The sequence below is a fragment of the Pituophis catenifer genome, unplaced genomic scaffold, assembly GCF_029215685.1.
Source record: "Pituophis catenifer annectens isolate HBS135680 unplaced genomic scaffold, rPitCat1.0.hap2 SCAF_1, whole genome shotgun sequence".
NCBI classification, from domain to species: Eukaryota; Metazoa; Chordata; class Lepidosauria; order Squamata; family Colubridae; genus Pituophis; species Pituophis catenifer.
In genome coordinates, this window is record NW_027256881.1 from 32,599,152 (window position 1) to 32,621,556 (window position 22,405).

Here is a 22,405-nt window from a genome sequence, read left to right on the forward strand (position 1 = left end):
ATAAATTAAAGTAATACATCTCAGCCACTGAAAAAATATCAAATAATCCATAATACAAATAAAGGAAGACATTATATATACACGGCACAATGTCTTACCTTTTTTAAGACATGGAAATCTGAATAATTTAACTAATCCAAAATCATCTCCAGTCACTAAAATTGCATTATTATAATTCCCATCTACCGAGTTAATATCTGTAACATCACTGTACTTTGGCCAGATCCCATTTACTTCTGATCCTATCACACAGGTCCATGAGGCCCAACAAATTCCTTTGATCTCATCTTTGTTTGCCAAATGTTTTCCAGCTGAAATAAATTTAAATTAATAAGTTATTTAATTATATTGTTTTGGGAGAAGCTGAACAAAAAATTTAATGCTTTTCCAACTTCTTACCTTGGGCCTTTTCCCATTGCTGAGTTGGAGTGCTATCCACTCATCTTTAAATGCACAACAAATCCACAGAAATTTGTTGAACCTATTGCTGATCCCTTTCACAAGTGATTGTTTCAAGCTACTACAAATAAAGATAATACCTGACTTCCCTCCAAGATAATTGGTGACAAGGTTAACAAATTTTATATACTTTAACACGGGGGTGAAATGCTCCCGGTTTGGACCGGATTGCCTGATCCAGTAGCAATGGCGGTGGGTGGTTCGGAGAACTGGTAGCAAAAATCCCTGCGCCCCACCACATGCCCAGCTGAGACGCGCGATCACCAGAGGCTTTTAAAAGCATTTTTTTCTGCAACCTCTTCGGCCGAAGAGGTTGTAGAAAAAATGTTTTTAAAAGAAAAAAAAGCCTCTGACAATCAGGCAACTCAGCTGGGATCGTCAGAGGCTTTTAAAAGCATTTTTTTTACAACCTCTTTGGCTGTAGAAAAAATGCTTTTAAAAGTAAAAAGAAAAAAAGTTGGCCACGCCCACCCAGTCACATTACCACCACCACCACCAAGCCACGCCCACAGAACCGGTAGTAACAAATTTTACATTTCACCACTGCTTTAACACCTGTACCATTGGACAATGAAAAAATAAAAGGTAGAGACAGAGTAAATGTTGAGAAAAATGAGCTGAATCATTATCTGAATAGAACAGAATAGAATAACAGAGTTGGAAGGGATCTTGGAGGTCTTCTAGTCCAACCCCCTGCTCAGGCAGGAAGCCCTGTACTATTTCACAGAAATGGTTATCCAATCTCTTCTTTTTAAAAAAATTTGTATCAAGAAGTCTGCAAGAAAGCAGATAAAAGTCCAACTACAGTGAATTAAGTCAAAGTCTCTAAGAGAGAAAAACCTCTGTCATAGCAATCATGAGACAATGAGAACTTCTTGGTAACCACTATTATTATTGTGAGAAAAAAAACCCCGCTCTATCAAAAATCTTATACAAACTCTCTTTGGTATATAAATAAAACCCAGAATGGGGATTAGGTTACAATTTTGTTTTGTAGATGAGTTTTGATTTAAAAATATCTCAATGAGTCTGGAAAAGGAATTTGATCTCTAACTTCATCAGGTATTTATACATTTCATCATCTTTCACTTGCAGATGAATTCTCTCCCATCTTTCCCCCTTATAGTATTTGTAACAACAAATCATTTGATTTACAATACAATAAAATTAATTTTTTACAATTCATTAATTTTAATTCATTTATGTATGTTGTTTTGATGTCCAACATTTATTTTTACAGATCTTTTAAGTTTTGCCTCATAAATCCTTATTTCCCTGTCCAATAACATACAATCCATGGGGGAAAGTTTAAATATGACGGCTCTTTTCTTGACTGAAAATGATACACTTTACTATTTCTCCCTCTCCCTCCCCTCCTTCAAGGTTTGTATATATTTTTAATTTTAAATATCTCTATTTCTAATGCTGATTTTTTCTAATTTTAAATGTGTATATACACACACATACACTGTACAATACAAGTCACCCGTAGTACCAGAGATGGGAAGTGATATAAATTTGATAAATAAATAAATACATTTTATTTGTAGTAGTTGCAGTGGTTCATCTCCTTCCACAATGGTCAGTCCCAGTGCATGTTGACAAGAGGGAGGAGATTGCATCTACTCATGTGGAGTACCTCAGTGTTTAATGCTTTCACACACACCCTTTTTAACATCTACATGAAACTGCTGGGTGAAGTTAGTTCAGGGTTCAGTATTATTAATAATCAATTGTGCATTTCAGTCTTGGGCTCCATAAGTGAAGCTAGAGGCCTGGATAGGAAGAAACACTTCAGCTAGGATCCCAAGAAGATTGAGTTGTAAGTCTGTTTGGGGCCTCTGGGCTGAGAATGTTCTCATCTTTGGACTGGGATGGGGTTGCATTTCCCCATTTAAGACTAGTGTGCAACCTGGAGGTTCTACTGGACTCACAGTTATTGTTTGAAGAGCAGATGATAGCTGTGGTCAGGAGGGTCTTGTGTGTCAGTTGTGTCCTCTTTTCACCCACGAGGTTCTTCAGATGATTGCTTATCTGCTAGTCACCTCACAATTGAACTATGACAATACATTCTACATGGGGTTGCTCTTGAATGCCATCTAGCTACAGTTGGTTTAAAAAGCAAGGGTACAGGCAGGAACAGTTACTCCTCACTATGCTCATGAGTCATTGCTGCTACACAAGCTGCATTAGTTATTGGTTGACTTCTGGCTGAAATTCAAGATGCTGATCCAAATTTATAAAGTCTTTAATGGCCTAGTGCCTAGTTATTTGAGGAATTGTCTGTTTCCCATTATTCCTGCTCATCGGGCCAAGTTAGTGCACTCCGTGTCCCTTCTACAAAAATTGTCATCTTGTGCAACTGAGGAAGTGTGCCTTCTCTGTCATGGCCTTTTTTTCTCTAACACAACATCCAACCAGAGATACATGTATAACTCCATTATATCAAATGTAATTCAGATGAGGCAGTTACATTTATGTTAATTTTATCATAATTTTATGATATGCTAATTTCTCTTACTGGTGTAATGAAACATTAAGGAAAATTACAGAAATTGCCATTTGCTTAATGATATCATTGCACAACTGATAAATGGTGCTTTAAAATGAGGTTTCATTGTAGTGTATTATTACATTGCATTAAAAATGTAATACTATTACTTGATATTGTTATTCTAAATTCTAATAAATTCTAATATTAGCTAATCCAGTTTTCTTAGTCAAATCTATTTTCCGTTGTTATGTCCAACAGTTCCAATACATTTCAAAAACAAGGAATTCAGTAATTATTTCTAACTTTAGTAATAGTGTTATATTTCTTTACATCAACATGCAACGATGTAAACTTTAGCATAATTTTAAACATATAATTTAAAATTTTTAAATTTTAAATTTTAATTTTAAACATAATAATGTACAACTTTAAAATTAAGAAAATTCATATACAGGGGTGAAACTGATGATTTTTAGCTAATCTATTTTGGCTAATTTTTGCATTCACACACACACACACACACACACACACACACACACACTACTGTTTATCTATGGAGGTTAAAGGGATATATATGGTTTTATTTATTTATTTATTAAATTGCCCCATTATGTTCCCCTATGCTCTGGTATAAGTTCCTTCGCTAGCTAGATAATAGATGACAGATAGATAGATGACAGATAGATGATAGTTAGATAGATGATAGATGATAGATGATAGATAGATAGATAGATAGATAGATAGATAGATAGATAGATAGAGGTAGAGACGAGAGAGATAGGTTAGTGGGGAATAGTGCTTATTTCAAGTAATCACACAGTCCTAACTCTGAAGTATATTGATTAAACATTTTATGTACTGCTCATTAAAATTAAATGCGTGTAATGAAGAAATATTTGCTTACACGGCATCCTGTAGAAGAAGTGTGCTCCTGCACCATCATTTGTTTGCAAGAATTTACTGTCTAGAGACCAGTCAATATGAGTGATAAAACTAGAAGACTTGCTGCATTCTCCAGTTTTCTTATACCGCTGAGCAACTGCATAGATATCAACCTGACCATCGTTAGAACCCACTGCAAGATAGCAGCCATCTGGTGAAAACTTCATTTCATGAATTACTTCTTTCCGATCTTTGATATGAACAACTTCTGTCATATCTCTGCAAAGAGTGTTGAAAACATTGTTAGCAGTGGGTGTGCAAATAAAAAATGATAAGATGGTGGTATGCAGTCTTATTATCTAGACATATTCTATGTTGCGCAAACATGCTCTTAAAGGGCAATCCAATACATATGTAGTTAAGAGGTCCTATTAACCTCAACAGAATTTGTTCTTCAAAAGTAGTATATAGAATAATAGCTTTGTAGCAGAATATTATCATTTAGTTTAGGTACTGCTAACAAATCGGATCTGGTTAGAAAACTATGATTTAATAAGCCAGAATTAAAGCCTCTAAGCTAGGGATGCAAAAAGATATACATATATATAGATTAGGTCTACTCATCATGGTAGTTCGGTTTTGTTCTAATTTAAAATTAAGTTATAATTTAGAAAAATCGCATTGCCTTACCATAAACTCTAAGTGATGAATACTGGTATATAGATCACAATTACTAGTTTTATATATTGTGCTTGACCCATGTAAATTTTTTCAGAAAACTTATCCTCAAGCTTTCAAAATACATTTTATCAGACTATTGTGTCTTATTCAGGCCAACAACATATAAAACTATTCTCAAAAATTGCATTAATACATTTCAGATTTGGTCTGAATTATTTTTTTAAAGGCAGGAGTCAAGCCTACCTTACTCTCAGAACAATAAAAGAGCCATCTTTCATTCCCAGAGCCAGCTGAGATCCATCAGGGCTGAAAGAGACACTCCGTACAGCTTCTTCCATATTGCATCGGGCAATCAAAGCATGATCAGCAAGACTCCATAAGCTTCACAAGAAAGGTAAATTGAAAGAAGTCTGTTAATCGCTACAATGTGGCATTTATGTATTGCTTTTTTGGCCGGAGAGACATTACTCCAAACTTTATGTGCATCTCTCCCATTCTATTTTCTGCTTATCTGGTTCACAGAACAGATTAAAGTTAAAAGGGATTGGGTAGTTTGTAGTTCAACATGCAAATGAAATGAGAAATCATCTCATCACCATGTGATTCTATTCTCCATTATTTTTATTAATAACTGGATTAATAATAAAGAGGTACAGGGAATGTTTATCAGATTTGAAAATGGCACTAAACAGGTATCTTAAATATTAATCACAGTAATATTAATCACATAATTACTGTATTTATATTTATTTGTTGATTTATATCCCACCTTTGTTCAGGATTTCAAGGCAACATAAAGAATGCTACCTCCAATTTTCCTCACAACAGCAATTGTGTGAGGTAGGTTTGGGGGAGAGAGAGAGTGAGATAAAATAATTTTCACAGCTATCACATATTTTAACACTACTTGGGTTTTCTTTTAGCTAACACATTTATTAAAAATACTTGCACTTTAAATACCTATTCTTTGGCTAATAAACTGGAATATCAATGCTGTAATAAATAATATATAACTAAATAAATAAATAAAATATCTAGTTGAATATTGCTTAAATTTTCTTCTTCCAATTAAATGATCACCAGCATTGTGATCCTCAAAGCCATGAGGATTTCCCAACACAACTGTGGTGAAACATTAGGGATACATGCTGTTGCCTTACCGCACAGATCGATCATCACTGCCAGTAACAACTAATGGCTTTTTGGGATGGACTGCCAGAGCCCAGAGCTCGCCTTCACAGTGACCTTGCATTATAAGCATTGGCTTATCTCTTTCTCTCACAATAATTTCAAATATTTCACTGTCCTGTGTTCCTGCTAGAAGCCGATCTCCTTTCCAACACACGCTTCTGATAGATAAACCTGAGAAAGGACAGAATAATCTTTGTAAACTAATATAATAATTATTATAATTTAGCTTAAGCATTGTGAAGCCCTATTACTTTTCAATAGAAGACTTAAATATGTATGCAACTTGTCTTCTTTGGAATGCAATAGGAAATAAAATGCTTCACTTTTGGAGAATCATGTCTTTAGCAAATTTCTGTCGAATAAAAAAGAAGCAGACATCCTGTGAGCTCCTGAACTTAAAATTTTAAAATTTTAAATTCCGGAGCTCGTAAGATTGAGAGCATCTTGGCAACGTTTTGGCAGAATCTCATCTGCCAACACACCCCAGCCAGCCACAAAGATGAAGCCCTGCCACCTGGTGGAGAACAACCGATCATACACCCGAAGCCAAGCCAATAGACACAGACTGGGACTCCCAACCAATCAGGATGAAGAGGTGGGGCCATCCCAACAAAGCACGCTGCCAGCACCAGATTTGAAACAGTAACGGCTGTTGCTGCTGAAGAACCCTTGCACAGGCCTGATGATGGCAGATGAGATTCTGCCAAAACGTTGCCAAGATACTCTCAATCTTACATGGGAAAAGACCCGAATACACCAAGACTTACACACACACACACACACACACACACACACACACACACACACCAAAATCAATACACGAACTGGGTATCATTTCTTTGAATACAAGTGGTAGTGATAATATTAATATTATTTGTTATTTAAGTCATACTTATATAATTGTAATGTTATTATACATATTTATGCTAAAATATAGGCCTTCATTATTTAATTGTTCAACATTTTAATCCCCCATTCTAATAACAATAGCAATATCATTAAGACATAATGTCACCATCTTTCACCAGCTAATCTTTATATCTAGCTATTACTTTTAATATATTATGTAAAATATGCATAATATTATTCCCTCTATTTCTTGTGTCTGCTTCTATTCTAGCTCTTAATAATGCCAATCTTGTGTTACAAAACATTTCCTCTATCCACCATCTCTTGGCTGTTTTAATAGTTCAATTCTTATTCATTTTTTGACTTGCCTCCTAAATTCCTTCCTTGGGTCTTCTTCTCTATCTACAACTTTCCTGTTTAACTTAAGTATTTCTTCCATCTCTACTATCTTTCGCTGCCAAGCCTCCAGAGGATCTGCCCAACTTTCAAAAATATGTTTCTGTTTATCCAAAATAATTTTTGGGTCTTTTAGCATATACTTTCCCTGAATTGCTTCATTAATTTTTATTACTTTTGCCTTCTTTTCTTCTTCTTTTGTTTCTTGATTTGTCCATTTTATCTTTTCCTCTGGTCTCTCTAGTATCTCCTCTATTTCCTGGGCTTTTTGATCATTATTCATTATCCCTTGTGAAGCACTTTCTAGCTTCCCATTTATATTATTCTTTTTATATTTTATTTTATATTATATTATGTTATTCTTCCCATTTATATTATTCTTATATATATTATATTCTTTATATTATTATATTAAATCCATTATCTCCCTGTGATTCCTTATCATAGAATCATAAATGCTTTGGAACATTACCACCAATTATTTTGCAACCCGCTTATTTCCCCCTGCTGAAACATCTTGCCTTCTTTTTTGATAAATCCAACTATCGCTCAATAGTCTGTCAATGGTCTATCACTGCCCCATAGTCTCAATTATCTTTGCCCTCAGACAGTCGATCTGGAAACCATTTACTCAGTCCTGTTGTTGCTCCTCTGGGATTACAGTAATATAGTTTTTTGTATCCCACAGATAGTCAATTTAGCTCTTTTTAGGTAATCCAGGAAAATTTCCAAATGTCTTCTTAAATCCCTATAAATTCAATCCTAACTCCTGATATTTGAAAGTCACTTTACTTAGACGTCTTCCGTATTTTCACCATTTGAGCTCCAGTAGTCATGGAGTAGTTAAGTATAAAACAATAGATAGCACAGCAGTCCTCCAGGTGGTTGTTTCCACTTTCCCTTCTGTCTTATCAGTATTTTCCCAGGGTTAAAGGAGTATAATGTATTCCATTCACCAGTAGATGGTGCTTTCCACTTAACTTCAACATTGCATAAATTCTAACAAGTTCCATTGTGTTTATTCAAACAAATAATCCAAATTCTAACAGGTAGTTCCAGCATTTTAAAATGCCTTGTTGCCAATAAAAGTTAGTGATCCAATCTTTCTAAGTTTTTAAAGGTTTTGCGCTCTCTTCTTAATATCCTTTTCTTTTCTTTCGGGTCTATGATTTTTCTCTCTGTAATTGTTCGCCGCTTAAACAAACTCTTCAAAGAGTCCCTTTTCCAGAGTTCATTTTCTTTAGGGTTGGTTTTAGATAATAAAAAAGTTCCCTCACCCAGTTCCAGTCACTGTTCACACACCTCTCCAGCACAGTCTTTGTTTCTTCGGCTGCCCCAGCATCATGGCAGCCATAATGGCTGCCATTCCTCTTTGTTGTCAGCTGAGAGGGAATTAGCCCTGGATCAAGCAGGAGAGCCGCTGCTCTCTGCGACCTGTAGGGCATCCCTTCACTCTTCATCACCCCTACAGGGTGACTTTAGCCCCTTATGGGCCCCTCCAATGAAGGGATTCGGTGCAAGTTCGCAGAGCCCCGCTCTTCGCGTCTGATAGTGTCACAACATCAATTGGAAGTCAGAATTGTTTGTTTATTGATAGGGATTAGAAAGAACAGTGGGTCCATCTCTAGGAGCAGACAGACAGTCATGGAACAGCAGAGGCTTAATTCTAAGGACTCTTCAGAGAGAAACAGCCAGCATATATGAACTCTAGAATGGTCTTTTGATCATGATACTTCACTCTACAGTTTTTCAGGGAATTGATATCAGGGCAGCCAGGCATGCAGCAGTATCTACAGAGGACTGCCAAAATCTGCAAGAAGGTAGGCATATACCGTGATTTCAGTACCTTGCAACGGACCCACCATCTCACAAAATTTTGACATTCACAATGGATCCTGTTGTTCTACTTTTTGAAGCATGGGATTTTATGAAAGTTGGTAGCAGGAAGAATAGGATAGTAAGCAGTCTTTCCAACTCAAGTCCTCTTGAACAACTTGTTCAAAGCAAACATTACTCATGACATGCTAACTCAAGTCCATTCTTGCTTGTTTTTTTTTTAAATTTTTTATTTATTTATTTATTTAAAACAATACATCAAAAAAAAGAAATAGTCAAACAAATGATCGCGACAGGAACTTTACATGATATTTACACTTTCTACGGTATGTAGGCTTCAGTCAGATTTAACATATATTAAACATAATCCTGGTTATACTTGACTTTTTGGGCGTCTGTTGTTCAACCAAACGTACCATTTGTCCCAACATTGGAAATATACGGAGTCCTTTTGATCTCTCAATGCTTTAGTCAGTCTGTCGGCTTCCGCATAATCCAAAATTTTCTCCAAAATCAAATCTTCAGCCGGCAGGTCTTTCCCCTTCCAATGGTGGGCGAAACATATTCTTGCTGACGTGGTGATAAATACACACAGACACCATATATTTGTGCCTATGTTGTCTGGCCTGATGTTCAGTAGATAGTACTCTGGTTTCAGAATTAGGTTATAACCTGTGATTTCCATGATCCATGCCTGTATAATTTTCCAGAATTCAGTCGTCCTGGAGCAGGTCCACCACATGTGGAAATAGGTGCCAATCTCCCCACACTTCCAACAGTTTGGTGAGAGATTTGAATACATTTTAGAAAGACGAGCAGGTGGAAGGTGCCATTTATACAGCATCTTGTACACATTTTCTTTGTATGATGTTGCCCACAGGAATTTCATATGTTTAAGCCAGATTTCTTCCCATTTTGTCAAATCAATTGGATAGCCAATATTTCTCCCCTAGGCAATCATAGAGTCTTTAACTATTTCATCCCCTATCCAATAGTCTATTAAAAGTTTATATATCCTTGATAACATTTTGTCCTCTTTTCCTAGAATGATATTGTCCAGATCATGCTGATTCAAATTAATACCATCTTGTTCCCTATCTTTTTTAAATTTCGAGCAAATTTGGGCATAAACCCACCAATCCAGTTGTCTTCCCTGCAACTCCAACTCATTTCTTGATTTCAGACTACCATGGGGGTCCAAAAGTTCCCGGTAAGAGAGATGATTTTCTTTGTTATATAGAGGCCTATACGTTATAGCTTCGAGTGGGACCAGCCAAGAGGGGATTGAAGAGTAAATTTTACCCTTAATTTTCCTCCAGGACTCAATTAGAATATTCCTCACATAATGTCCTGCAAGGCACCTGTGCTTTGGGATTCTGTTTTGCCAAAGAAAATAATGCCAACCTTGATGTAGCCCCTCCCCTTCCAAGATCAACAACCTCCTTCTCAACAATATCCAATCCCTGATCCAGACTAAATTTGCGGCCTGATAGTAGTATTCCCATTTTGGAACATCAAATCCTCCTCTTTCTTTAAGCTCTTGAAGCATTTTAAGTTTGATTCTGGGTTTTTTATTTTGCCAAATGAATTTAAGGACATAGTAATTTAGTTTTTTAAAAAAATTATTATCCAATCTAGCTGGTGCTAGTCCATTCTTGCTTGTTTATATATGTGCATGTACTGTATTATCTTACACTTTTAAAGTCAGTAATAGGGAGATTTTGGTAACAACATTTTAAATGTAATAAATGAGTTCAGTGACTGCTGAAACAGTTACACATTTTTCTAACATTAATAATGAGGTACCCAGGAAACTATTATAACTCAGAGTAGACATGTATCATTTACTCTGACTAATAACCAATTTCCAGGTTCAAGGCTTTTCCATTAGTTGCTACTTGATCCTTTAAATCTGGGGTGTTTTATATCCAAAGCATGAATTCTGCCATGCAAATTGAATAAGATTATTTCCCCAAAGTCCAACATAATCCATCAAGTTTGTTTTTTAACACCAGACATCTATAAAATAGAAAGACTGAAGGGCTCTCAGACACTACCCAGATGGACAAAATCAAAACTATGTTTGATTTTGTGGATAACAAACTGGATAAACTGGCATAGACAATACCTAATGCTAATTTTCTGATTCAATATGATTTGCCTATTAGTATGCTTTAATATGCAGTTGTCTATACTTTTTCACAATATTTTTCAATCTCCAGTTTCTATAGCAGCAAATACTTATATACACATCAGTAACATTTTTCCCCTGAAGGACTCTAACTGATTATCTCTATGTAATAGTGAAGCAGATGCTCATTTCTGTATCTTAGTTACAGTATTAACTATGTTAACAGTGCATATGGAGAAGTACTACACAACTATTAATTCTTATTGCTGGCAGGTTTGCAATCTGTTTCATCATATCAAGCTCCCTCCTAAAATATATTAAACATATGTTATATAGACATACAAAACAGGCAAAAGCTCTCAATTTTTATATCATATTTTAATAAAACTATATGTTTTTGTATTCCATGGAGAATTAGTTAGCAGTAGGAGTTAATTGTAATTTTAAGTTCAAATTCTAATGAAGACTTCTCAGAAAAAGACAGAGGAAACATAAGAAGAACACAACTTGGAGCAATCCTGAAGTGTAGCTATCAATATTCTGATTCTCATAGTTGCAAATTAGATACTTCCAGAGTGGTCACAAGTGTAATAAGAGTTGGTAGTGCATTTGTTTCTTAACTTAGGCCTAAAGACAATGTTTCTGTTCCATGGATTGAGAACCAAGTGCATGTACAAGCATGGATTCATGTGTGTGCATGGGTATACATGAACACACACACACACCTTGTACCACATAAGAATATATGGACGTGTGAAAGACAGAGTACATAACACCCATTAAAATTATGCCATAAAACCAACAGATTATGATCTAAGATATATCTGCTAATGCAACATATGAAAAAAATAATTCCAGAATGAAGATTTCCAAGACTCAAGAGTTGGTTCTGAAAATACAAAGTAGTTCTCAAATCAGGGATAATTCCCCTATAAACTGAAAGGGGCACGGGTAATCACGTAGGGAAATATAGATGACATGAGAAGACCACCCTGGAGTTGGCCAAGCTTTGCTGAAGAGATGGAGGAGAACTGCAAAATTTTAGAGCCATAATAAAGATTGAGGTACTTTGCATAGTGGTGATCTGCCCAAATATTGAAAATGAAGGATAACAGTTAAAATTCCACTTTTACATTTAAAAGAGATCAAATAAGTTGGCTGTTTTCTATCACTGTTTTGTGAATCACTTAATATTTCTTAAATAGAATATTTTAATATTGCTATATTTTATTAATTGTTTCTGTGCTCTGGGGAATGTATTATTAAAAACAATGAAATGATGGGGAATTGAATAAGAATATTATAAATAAATCAATAAAAATCTGCCTTCGTTGATATTTCTGCACAGCACTTATAAATTACATGGTTAATGGTTTCCTTTAATTATATTACTAACAATCTAGGCCGTATGTGCAAATCATGTGAGCCATACACCAATATATCATTAATATGCTCCAGCTGGTGATGTGCTAGACATAGCTCATGTCAGTTTACAAAAGCCAAATGTTACATTTTCTGGAATTTTACAAGACGCTTGAGAGCAGTCCACCTAGCATGCCAAACAATTGTTTGGTAGCTTGTGATGCAGTACAGTGGAAGCAATGAAGCTGGCAGAGCCGGTTGTTACACATTTATCAACACACCATTGATGACTGGACATACTGGACAATTACATTACTTTTTAGGCACTAGATGGCAGACCCATACTTAGATAGAGACACCACCTAATCTGAAACATATATTTACAAGCAACAAGATATAACAGGACAATAATATTAACATATGCAATAAATCTAGATGTCTCCTTTGCTCCCACATTTATACCAACAGTACCATCATAGGCTCCACAACTTCACATAAAGGCACTTTCATATATTCTTCTTCTAAAGTGATATATAACATAATCTGCCTGCAACATCCCCTCTGGATTCTACATTAGACAAATGGAATAAACTTTGCACAATAAATTGACATAAAGTTGACGTTAGGACTCAAAAGAAGGACAAGGTAATATGGGAGCATTGCAACTTTCCAGGGCACTTCATTATGAGTACCCATTTTGGTGAAACAAGCAAACAAGCTTTGTCAGCGCAATGGAGTGAGAAGCTGCTAAATTCATAGTGTTCGTGAAAAGGCTTCAAGCTATTATAGAAGACCTCAGCAAACAGAATGGATTTTGAATATATTACAATTGTTATTTGATAATGTTCCTGTCATCTATCTCACTTGCAACCTGCATCTGTACAAAACCTTATCTTTCTCTTCCTTTCCCTCCCATCTAATTTCCAATTTAAATCCAACATTGATTTAGCCATTGATGAAGTGAGCTGTAGCTCACAAAAGCTTATATTATGGCTTTTAATAATATTGGTTAGAATGAAAAAGTGCTACCAGAATTTCAGAAAAAAATGATTTGATCTATCAGCAGAAAAGCAGAAAAACTAGGAATATGGATTACACAATTATGTCTATGTATACACAATATATGTGTGTAGACAACTACACTTATAATCCAAAGAATATGTGGGGATGGAACAGATGAATTCAAGAAGTTGGGAGGTGAAGATTTCTTCCTTCCCATTTAATTCCCTTTTTTGATACCAAAAAAAACCCAACAACAACCCACACAAAGAGTTTTAATACAATATACTCCACAAATATAATCCTGTTTAATTTGTCAATTTTAATAAATAGTTTATAGGTTTTGTATCTCCATGTTTCTTTGAGTATCTGTTTTTTGGCATTCTTTATATAGAGCTGTAGCACCAATAAATGGCATTGATTTAATAAATCTCATAATAATTTCCTTTTTAAATTAACTTCCACTATCTTTAAAACAGGAATCCATTTCAGATGCCCTTTGAGAAGATATGCTATTGTACCGACACACTAGGTGTTATTGACATTCATAAATAAATGATGAAAATCTAATCTGCTTAGCTTTCTGAAGGAACAAGAAGGTATTTCTATATAACATGTCGATTTTTTCTCACTCTCCTGACCACGTCAGGATATATATAACATGAAACCCTTGCAGCATCTCTATCTCTTAATTAACAAACACATGCTGTGACTAAATTTTGATCCAGATACTGAACATTAGATACTAATCAAATATTTGTCTCAATAAAGCACATCAGAAAGCAAATGAGTGAATGTCAGATAAGCAGATACATATGTTGGTCTTTGCTGCCATGGAGCAAATACAGTAGATGGCCACATGTGATTTTTGGTGCCTTGCTGCCTCCCCAGGATACTTGGCCTGTGGAGGCGTGATTCTTTGGGTTGTTCAGATCTATATGGGAAGTCCTAAGAGTTATTTCTGAAATGGAGCTGGAGACTATTGGGCTATGCCTGGCTATTTGGGGTTGAAAGGTATTCTGTTAGTTTTCTGGTCACCACTTACAATTTGAGGGTTCTTCTTTTCTCCCTGAATGGGTATGTCTGACTGGGGTCCTGCTTGAGCCTGGGAAGATTGTATTTCCTTGGCCTTCTTCACCTTTGGAGGGGTGAGACATCCCCCATTTTGGAAAGTAAGTGAGCTATGAGGCCTGGTGTTCCTTCTCTGCAGAGACCTGCCTTCCCTAGAGTTTATGGAATACTTGGGAAAGTGTGTCCAAGAAGGTGGCAGAGTTCCTTGTGGGGTAGGGTGAATTATTGGGGCAATGGATTGAGTGTGTGGACTGAGTGTATGGGTAAGATGATTGGTTAGGTTGTACCATGGTCTGGGAGGAAGGAACAAAGGGTAGGATTGGACTGGAGAGGGGAGCAAGAGGACAGGCAGGAACATTGAGATGAGTTTAAATTAAATTGTTAGCAAAAGAAGATATGGCAAGGACTGGGGTTGCACTTGAGGATGTTATCCTTATCTCTGTAGCCTATTTTTATCTAATCTCTATATTTTTTTAAAAAAAAATCTTCAGTATTTCAGAATGATCCACTGTCTTGCTTTATATTAGTATCAAAGAATATATCCAAAATATTATTGAAAATAAAGAAAACATCAGCTCTTCATTTAGCACCCTTCTTTCTACTAGCTTCCAAGTATGGTTCATTTTAAATAAGAAATCCTTCTTTTAATAATAAGACAAGCTAAAATCTTGAAGGACATTAATGGAAGGGTCTACAGCCATACTGGTGCCTACTGGCTTTGATTGAGGGCCCTCAAGACATATGGGAAAGAAACTCTTACAATCTTCTAATTCTTTGTGACAATGCAATTGCACAGCAACTCTTAAACGCTAGCTGAGAGTGTATGCTTCAGATATTTATCTTAATTCATATTACTAGCAGTCCCCTCAAATACATGTAACTTACAACAAATATCCTACGCTGCACCAATATTATCCAGTAGCCTTGCTCAGTGTTCCCTGGAAGCTTTAAAACATAAAGTTTCTTCACATCTCAGTTTTTGCAAAAATGGGGGCTACAGCCACGATTATATTTCAATTGTCTCAAGTTGTCAGATTTTACCAAATCAAATTCTGAAAGATATGTGAATAGAAGACAACACATCCTTATGTGATAGAAAATGCAGGGGAGACTAATTTGGGGTTTTTTATTTTTGTTCTTTTGGTTTTGTTAATCTTTGTTGGAATAACAAAGCCCACTCCTCTTATTTTTATGTCTGTGTATCTATCTATATCTATCTATCTCTTGCATTATCTCATTGACAGTTCATTATTTCATTCTAAGAACACTTGAAACTTAATGGTACTCCTCCACTTGAGAAGGCACATCTATACTAATATTAGTCTCCAGAACTATTTTATTTATTTATTTATTTATTTATTTTATTAGATTTTTATACCACCCTTCTCCCACAGGACTCAGGGCGGTGAACAGCCAAGAATAAAAACATCACATACAAAATTTAAAATTTTAAAAAGAATTAAACAAATTTTGGCCCAATAAGTTTAAAACACCCCAACTAAAATCAATTTACAATTAAAAATATCTAAGGGGGAGGATATATCTTGTATATCCAGATATGCATTCATGTTACCTCCAATTCTACAGTAGTAATATTCAACAAATAAACTGCTTTTGTAACATAATTGTAACGTAATAGCAAAGTGCCATAATACTATAGCAAATGGACAAATTGAAATCCTCATTCACTCTGGCATACTACACTCATTCAGCCATTCACCGAATAAAAGCAAAATTCCACATTCACCCAATCCACCTATCCCAGATTTAACAGATTTAACAGATTTAACAGATTAACAGAGTTGGAAGGAACCTTATAGGTCATCTAGTCCAACCCCCCGCTCAAGCAGGAGACCCTACACCATTTCTGACAAATGGCAGTCCAATCTTTTCTTGAAAGTCTCAAGTGATGAAGCTCCCACAACTTCTGAAGGCAAGCTGTTCCATTGGTTGATTGTTCTGTCAGAAAGTTCCTCCTCATTTCTAGGTTGAATCTCTCCTTGGTCAGTTTCCATTGACTGCAAGACCCCAAGATTCAAAAGAGTGGTGGAAGGAAGAAAATTGTTTGCTTTACCCAAAGAGTTCCCCTCAATTCCATCCTTGCTGGCAAAAGCGTCTTGAGACAAAAAAGAAGTTGGGCATTAAAGCTTTCCCTTTCCCCAGGAAATTGAATGATAGTATCAGGAAGTACTATTTAACACATAGTCTGAAGTTGTGCCAAGGCGGGAAGAAGTTGTGGCCTAAGGGCACAGATAGGAGGGTCAAGGTCCCTTCTATCACTGGCCCGCGATGTGCCCCTCCATCGACCAATCTCTACAAGTATTGTGAATTGCACTTAAATGAAATGGTTTCAGTGATTCCAAAACATGAATTGGTTCTGTTAATTCCTTATGGTCATAGTAACAAAATTCTGAAAGTATAAAAACATTTTTCTAAATGGTAAAATAGCATACCTATTTTATACCAAACAATTTATAAATAAAATGTTTGTACAAATCAACAGCAAAATCTTTATAAAAAATAGTATTACCTTTATATCCTTGTTCAGTCTCCCTGAGATCAATTTTAGTTATTGGCTTGAAATCAATATCCCACAGTCGAATGCAGCCATCTCTCCCACCAGTTGCAAAACCTTCTTCACATCCATACATACTAAAAATTCCAGCCTGCACAATAAAATAATCAAGTTTAAAATTTGTTTCATACGACAATGCTGTTTGCAAAGTGTTAAAATGTAATGCTTGTCAAACAGAATTACATCATAATGTTTTTCGTATGAGATTCCAAACATTTATATAATCAGATGATTTAGTCATTCCATCATACACAAACAAGCAAAATGAAACCAGCCTACTAGAAATATATTTTTCCTTGCCAAGAAATATTAAGCAGCAAAACCAGATTAGGCATACAGTCATTTGTGCACTACTGATTAAAAGAATAATATTGTGTGACAATTCTATAATTTGAGTTCATGTCTATCATTCTAGCACTCTTAACTTGATCAGCCTATTTCTATGATGGATACACTTCATATTTTTACTTGTTGTTTCTAAGATCTAAGTCAGTTGCAACAGTTTTCATGATGGATAAGGGAATTTGGTTCTTCATGTTTCCTAAATAGTAGCTTCCTTCTTCCTATTTTGTCACACAGAGATTCTCTTGTGATATCTGTGATTCTTACAAAAACAGTTTGTAACATGATGTATAATCTATGTTTTTCCCATTTAAAAGATAAAATTGTGACTCTGTGTATGTATACATAATACATATACCTATATAGCCTAATCTTGTGTAAAGATAAAAAAGACCTTGGCTTAGATATTTAGATACAATTAACATAAAGATACAAGCATATTATAGTTTATCAACAGTGTATATACGTTGAACAAATTGAATAAGCAGAATAGAATAGAATAGAATAGAATAGAATAGAATAGAATAGAATAGAATAGAATAGAATAGAATAGTTGGAAGGGACCTTGGAGGTCTTCTAGTCCAACCCCCTGCTTAGGCAGGAAATCCTACACCACTTCAGACATATGGCTATCCAACATCTTCTTAAAAACTTCCAGTATTGGGGCATTTATGATTAAAACAGTTATGGTGCTCGTTGCATAAATGAGCAACTGAATCAATTTCGCACTAACCACAGTAAACTAATTGAAGAGACAAAATAATTGCCAAGGTAATCAAGGCAATATTAAACTCATTTCATCAGCATAGATGAAAATGAAAAAAGATTCATCTTTGGAACAAGCCATAAATATTTGTTAATCATAAAGTTCTATATTGAACATTTCCTATTACAAATGTTAGAATGCCAAATATTTACACCTTACTAAGAAATGCTCATTGCACTGTATGGATATCCTCTAACCACGTTAGTGACTGTTCAAAGTTAAAATAGTGCAAAATGAGGGGATTCACAACTACTTCTTGTATTTATACCCTTCACAGCAACCCTATAATCATGTGATCACAATTCAGGGACTTGGAAACTGGCTTACAATTGCAACAGTCACAGCATCCTGCAGTCAGCTGATCACTCTTTATGAGTTCATTGTCGGCTCCAACAGGCAAAGTCAATGGGGAAGCAAGACGAGATTGCAAATGGAGATCATGTGACCATAGATTGCTGCAGCCACGTGTGATTGACTTAACAATAGCACTCACAAGTTCAACTTCCCCCAAACAATAACACTAACTAAATCACATATCCTGCTTCACTAGAATTTAAGATTACAGTACAGTACAAGAATATTTTTCTGTTCACAAAATTGTTATGATAGAGCATAGTCTTGAATCAAATGAATTAAAACTTGATGAATTGTTTTTCCCCTGAATATTTTATACCTGCCAAGATGTTACTGAGATCATCAAAATCAATAACAAAAAAATTGCTTCTGCAAATATGCCAGAGTTTATTTCGTTATTATTTATATGCCGAACAAATTTGTGTAGCTGTCCAAGTCACACTTTAGGCGAGTCCAGTAATCAATCAGCATAAAAATCAATTGAGAATTGGTTGAGTGTCCAAAAGCAAAACAGGAAACATACCTGTTTTAAAAATCTAGTTTTTGTACAGTAGCATATAAGTGGTTAACTTACACCATGAGCTCCTTGGATTGTGCGGACTAGGGTGAGCCCTTTCCAGACATAGACGTCTCCATTTAAAGCACCAGAGAACGTAACATCATCTTTCGCACAAGACAAACAGAGGATAGTTTGCAAGTCTCCTGTTTTGCCAAATATTCCTCTTTTGGCTGTCAAGGCATTTCCGCACAGCGTCCAAAACTACAAAATGACAAACAAGAGTGTCTTCAGCATTTGCAATATGTGTCTGAATCATACCTTTTAAGATGTATGAAAAACCCCTAGCAGTTTACATAGTTTAGGTCCCTGTTTATGGTATTTACATCTAACTACTTAAATGAATTAACAGGATAGTTTACATTATTGAAAAATTCAAAAGCATTTAAAATGTGTAGAACAAGTACTCAGGATATATGATGATAACATAAAATCATATGGTAAAAGTGTTAAATTAAAAGTTTTTTGTTCCTTTTAAAATAACTAAAAAGAAAAGTAAATAAATCAAAATAATGATTAATAATAAAAATAGTTTGTTTTTACAAGTAACAGTGAAGGTATAAATTTACACAAGACCTTAGGATATTAGTAATCCTTTATTCCTCCTGTAATCCTAGTACCGAATGAAGTCTTTCCAACTGCAATCCACAGTGCCTGAAAGGATCAATGTATTTTAATAAATCCTTTATTTGTGATAAAATCTACAGCACATGCCCTTTGATCAGAATCAGGCCCACAGCTGGAGACAAAGGATTACAAATTCTTGATTCTTCACTATACTCAGCAGTTTTAATTTGGGGTTTTAAATTTTGGCCAAAACTGTTTAATTGATTTTAATTACTTTTAATGATGATGTCTGTATATTTATGTTTTTAAATTGGCTGTACACCGCCCCGAGTCCTTCGGGAGAAGGGCGGTATATAAATAAAATTAACATTAACATTAACATTAACAGTTGATATAAACCATATATAAGGTACTTTGAGGCCAGCATACTGCATTGTAAATAACATGTAGACCTTTTCCAGTAGGCTTCTAACACTAACTACTGTCAATCTAAGAGATGTAACCTCTTTTGAGACGATCTGTCTATATCCTTATTATAAATATCCTTATTTATTATGGTTTCCCCTCTACTTCTGAGGCAGCTAACAGAAATACGCAATGCATAGAGATATTTTGGAAAGCCCTATTTCAGTTATTAGATGTTAAACTCCTCTTCTCCTCTATTCATCATCTGCAATTGGATGTTAAATAAAAGACAAATGCCATTCTGGAGCAATACCCTTTCATGTTATATTAAATGTGTCTATGTCAATAACTGAGATGTAAGTGTTTCAGGTCAACTACATTTACCACCCATTCCTGTAGCTACATGCTTCCCAGTTCTCCCCCATTCCAGAGGCACCCAGCATTCTCTAAAATCAAGGATTATCTGGCTCCTGCCAAGGCCTCATGCCAGCACTGTGGAGATCACGCCCTATCTCTTTGCAGTTGAAGATATTTAGTTTTCTATCAAATCTTCCTCCTCTACATAAGCTGCCTAAAAAAATTGAACACCCAAGTTTAGTGGACCATTTTCCATAGTTGCATAGATCATCCCTTTGCTTTCATCAAGAGTTTCCAATCACAGTGAAAACAGATGTCGTTTCATTGTACCTTAATGGTCCTGGAATGTCTTCCTGGCCCTGGAATGTCTTCCTGGCCCCGGAATGTCTTCCTGGCCCCTTGCACAACTTTGTTCCACTACCTTCAGTGTCAGTGAAGTAATAATTTGAGGTTGAATGTCTTTTTGGGCTCTCGGCACAGAAGGAACAGACTTAGCTCTTTGATTTGCTAATGTGGTTGCCCAAATATCAAACAGTGAGGGAAATATCAAATGATACACATATGTCTCCCCTCCTTTGACAGCACCAATTGCTCCCAAAGCCAAAGATCACTGTGGATGATATTTAGAGACTCCTTTGATTATTTTCTGTAATTGATAAGTTAGTGGCTATAATTGCACTTGCTTTAATACTATTCTAGAATTCTAGAGTTAGAAGGCACCTTGGAAGTCTTCCAGTCCAAATCCCTACTCAAGATACAGATCCTTATACAATCCCAAATGGCTGTCTAGCTTTTTGCTTGAAAACATCAATACATTTAGATTTAGGGTGACAAGATTTAATGTTTTAAATTTTATTAAATGATACATCAATCTCTAAAATCAGCATTGTATCATCACAATACAAACTCCATTCATTTTTAAGTGTGCAATGTCATATGTACACAATAGAAAGAGCTTGTGGTGCAAAGCTTCTTTTGTGATGTACCTCTCCTGTGGACACCTCTGCTTGTATAGCTACTTTATTTTAAATAGGTAGAAATAAATTTATCACTTTTAGTTAGATATGTCTATGGAGATTCTCAGTCATCCTGTTCATGGTTGTCCCAAACATGCTGTTTCAAAAGGCAACTGGACTTTGTTTTTCCTTGAAGATATTTCTCATCCAAGAAGCTTCTTCAGTTCTGACTGAATGGTGGAGGACGGAAGGATTTAGGGTATATTCCTTGTGGTCATCTGGTTATTAGCACTCTTTCTGAGAGTCATTGAGGCTACTTGGAAGTTTATCTGTGCTCTCAGGGTCACCTGAATAATGCAAAAGGGTATGGAACTGCTGAAAGGACTGTGTTGTAAACAGGAAATAGGTGGTGTGGTATTTGTCCTGCCTCTGTTGAAAGAGAACTGTTGGCCTCTTTGACCCCTTTTTCAAATCAGCAGTCCTCTCTGTCCAAGGATGAGAAGTCCATATTTCTCTCTCCCTCCCTCCCTCCCTCCCTCCCTCCCTCCCTCCCTCCCTCCCTCCTTCCCTCTCTCTTTCTCTCTCTCTCTCTCTCTCCCTCCCTCCCTCCCCTCTCCCGGATAGCAATGACAAATATAGCCAATTAATATCAAACAGGGGGAAAGCCAACAAGGAAATCCCTACACTAAGTTTAACTCAGTGTTCCTAAAACTAGGCAATTTTAAGATGTATGGACTGGCTGAGGAATTCTAGGAAGTGAAGTCCACACATTTTAAAGTTGCCCAGTTTGAGAAACACCACTTTAATGTCTATTAATCCTGATAGCCAAGAAGTTAAGAAGATGCAATAATTGATTTTCCAACAATGTTTTTCAAATACCTGGAGATTTCTTACAAAATGTTCTTTTGTTAGCTTTGCTTTTCATAATTTCATTAATAAACAAAACCAGGTCTATTAAAAGGTGTTAAACTTCAGCTCAGTGTATTTTTTCGGTGATTTTACTCTGTAAAAGATTAATTTGCTAGTTTTTTGTTGTATTTTTCTGACTCAAATATTTTGCAAATGTGGAGTCCTTGGTGCTCTCTGAACTTGACTGATTTCTCTTCTACTATTTTTGCAAATCTTCCAATGAAAGCCACCTTGACCATTATTGATTTCATTTATTCAATATATTTG

At 35.6% G+C, this 22,405-nt stretch overlaps 1 protein-coding gene across 1 annotated transcript in view; it reads right to left on the reverse strand.

The window, feature by feature from the left end:
• The window catches only part of EML6 (EMAP like 6), a 106,416-nt gene that overhangs the window by 65,274 nt on the left and 18,737 nt on the right, over window positions 1-22,405 (reverse strand). The window contains exons 5-10 of the mRNA XM_070947590.1: window positions 18,963-19,148; window positions 16,882-17,017; window positions 5,677-5,878; window positions 4,760-4,897; window positions 3,858-4,114; window positions 99-311 (exon numbers count right to left, since the gene is read on the reverse strand). Coding sequence (XP_070803691.1) covers window positions 99-311; window positions 3,858-4,114; window positions 4,760-4,897; window positions 5,677-5,878; window positions 16,882-17,017; window positions 18,963-19,148 — 1,132 coding nt within the window. The remainder of the gene's footprint in view (window positions 1-98; window positions 312-3,857; window positions 4,115-4,759; window positions 4,898-5,676; window positions 5,879-16,881; window positions 17,018-18,962; window positions 19,149-22,405) is intronic.